We start from the raw sequence: 1,874 nt of genomic DNA, 5'->3' as shown, positions 1-1,874 counted from the left end.
AAGCAAATTTATGAAAGTAATTCAAACAAATACCATGCATATGATTTTGCTCTAATCTTGATTAGCCTTGATGGTAGTGATGCCCTTTTTGCTTGCTTGTACTGATTAAAAGGAAATAACTTACAAAAGCAACATTTTAAAATTTCTCAGTGCTAGTTATATTTATATATGTAATATTAAGATATATATATTCCTATATAGGAACAAATATATATATTTGGGTACTTGTAAGAATTAGTAGTAATTGGCCTCAATAAAATAATGAGGAATTGTATATCTATTTAAAAGCTAAATGTTATTTCGATTAATTTAACCTTTAAAAAAAACACAAAAAATAATACATCTATAGTTCCAAGTTACAGAGAAAGCTTTCAGATTAATTATTTGTATTCTCATCAGCTTGCCTTTTTTAGTATTAGAAAAGAGCACATCTACCAATTGGTGCAATTAGATTTAAACATTTCACATCTTCACTCAGGGAAGCACTCAATATCATCGCCCCCAAATAGGCCTTTATTGCCATCAGGAAACTAGCAGGGCACTTAGCATAAAAAACAAACTCACATTTTTATTTCTATATTACAAAATCTATATTTTAATAATGTATACATTTAAAAATACAGAGCACTCACGCCATTTACTCTAGCAAAAAAAAAAAAAGTATGACTACTTCATGCATACACACACAATGCAGTAAGCATAAATGTATATTTACACGACGGGTAGGTAGCTGTTTTAAGCATACACACGTAATGAATACTGTAACTTCACCCGAACAGGTCAAACTTACAAAGTTTAAGAAAGTGATTGTTTCTCTGAGGACTAAAACTGCAGTATAGCCTAATCCTATTTTTCCTTAAGATTGTTTTCCCTTAAAGTCGTCCCTCAAAAGGGAGAGGGGGCATTATTTTCACAGGAATCAAAACCATTCACAAGTTCCATTAATGTAGTCTACAAAATACTGATAAGGAGGAAGAGAAAGGCAATAAAATCGTGTCCATAAAACCGGTGACGCGAATAAAAGTGACCTGAAGGTTTGCTGTTTTAATCTAAGAACGCATCCTTGGCCACCTCCTGGGGAAAGGGCTACGGCTCCGGAACTCGATCACTGGGCATCTCCCCCTGGCAGGGGGCGCGCCCTAACTGGCCATCTGGAAGGGCTCCGGCTGGAAGCCGAAGAGCCTCTGGCCGTAGGGCTCGCTCTCACCAGGCAGCTTCGCGCTCGCAAACGGAAGGTAGTGGTCGCGGCCAAAGTGCTCACAATGGAGACTGACCCAGTCCCGCTCCGAGCCGAATCGCTCGGCCTCGGCCAGGATACGGGTCAGCGCCATGATGTAGCTCAGTGCCATCTGCAGGGTCTCATACTTGGACAGCTTTTTATCCTGGCCCCACTGGGGGACCACCCTACGCAGGCGGTCGAACGCGGTGTTGAGCCCCTGCATTCGCCGGCGCTCGCGCGCGTTAGCCGCCAGGCGCCTGCGCGCCGCGCTCTCCAGCCGCCCAGTCCCGGCGCACGCACCCGCGCACTCCGCGCCGCCTGCGCACGCGGACTCGGCGCGCGCTCCCGCCGCGGGGTTGCTGGGCTTGCAGGACTTCATCCCAGGCCGGAAGGAGTGAGGCTCTGACCTCACTCGCCCGCTCAGGACCTGCGCGCGAGCCGGTCTATCGAGCGGCTCCCCAACGTGGCTCTTCTGAGCGAGTAAGTCATACACAAAGCAACTCGCGTGGAATCAGAGATTACAGTGGGGAGTACGGGATCCCGCCTTCTGTCCTACTGGATAACCAGACTGCTGTCTCTTCACTTGCTCAAATTTAGGGGAAACTGAGGTGCTGAAGAGAAAGTCATTTTCCCAACGTGAGGTTGGAAAAGAGAA

At 45.5% G+C, this 1,874-nt stretch overlaps 1 protein-coding gene across 1 annotated transcript; it reads right to left on the bottom strand.

Moving 5' to 3' along the window:
- Nucleotides 1-657: 657 nt before the first annotated feature.
- Nucleotides 658-1,598, bottom strand: ATOH7 (atonal bHLH transcription factor 7). The gene has a single exon (XM_032841897.1). The coding sequence runs from the start codon at nt 1,596-1,598 to the stop codon at nt 1,140-1,142; it is 459 nt and encodes a 152-aa protein (XP_032697788.1). The 3' UTR covers nt 658-1,139.
- Between the last annotated feature and the right edge of the window lie 276 nt (nt 1,599-1,874).

This window comes from Lontra canadensis, unplaced genomic scaffold (genome assembly GCF_010015895.1).
Source record: "Lontra canadensis isolate GAN:19392208 unplaced genomic scaffold, GSC_riverotter_1.0 scaffold3, whole genome shotgun sequence".
NCBI lineage: Eukaryota > Metazoa > Chordata > Mammalia > Carnivora > Mustelidae > Lontra > Lontra canadensis.
This window is presented reverse-complemented; position numbering and strand designations above follow the sequence as displayed.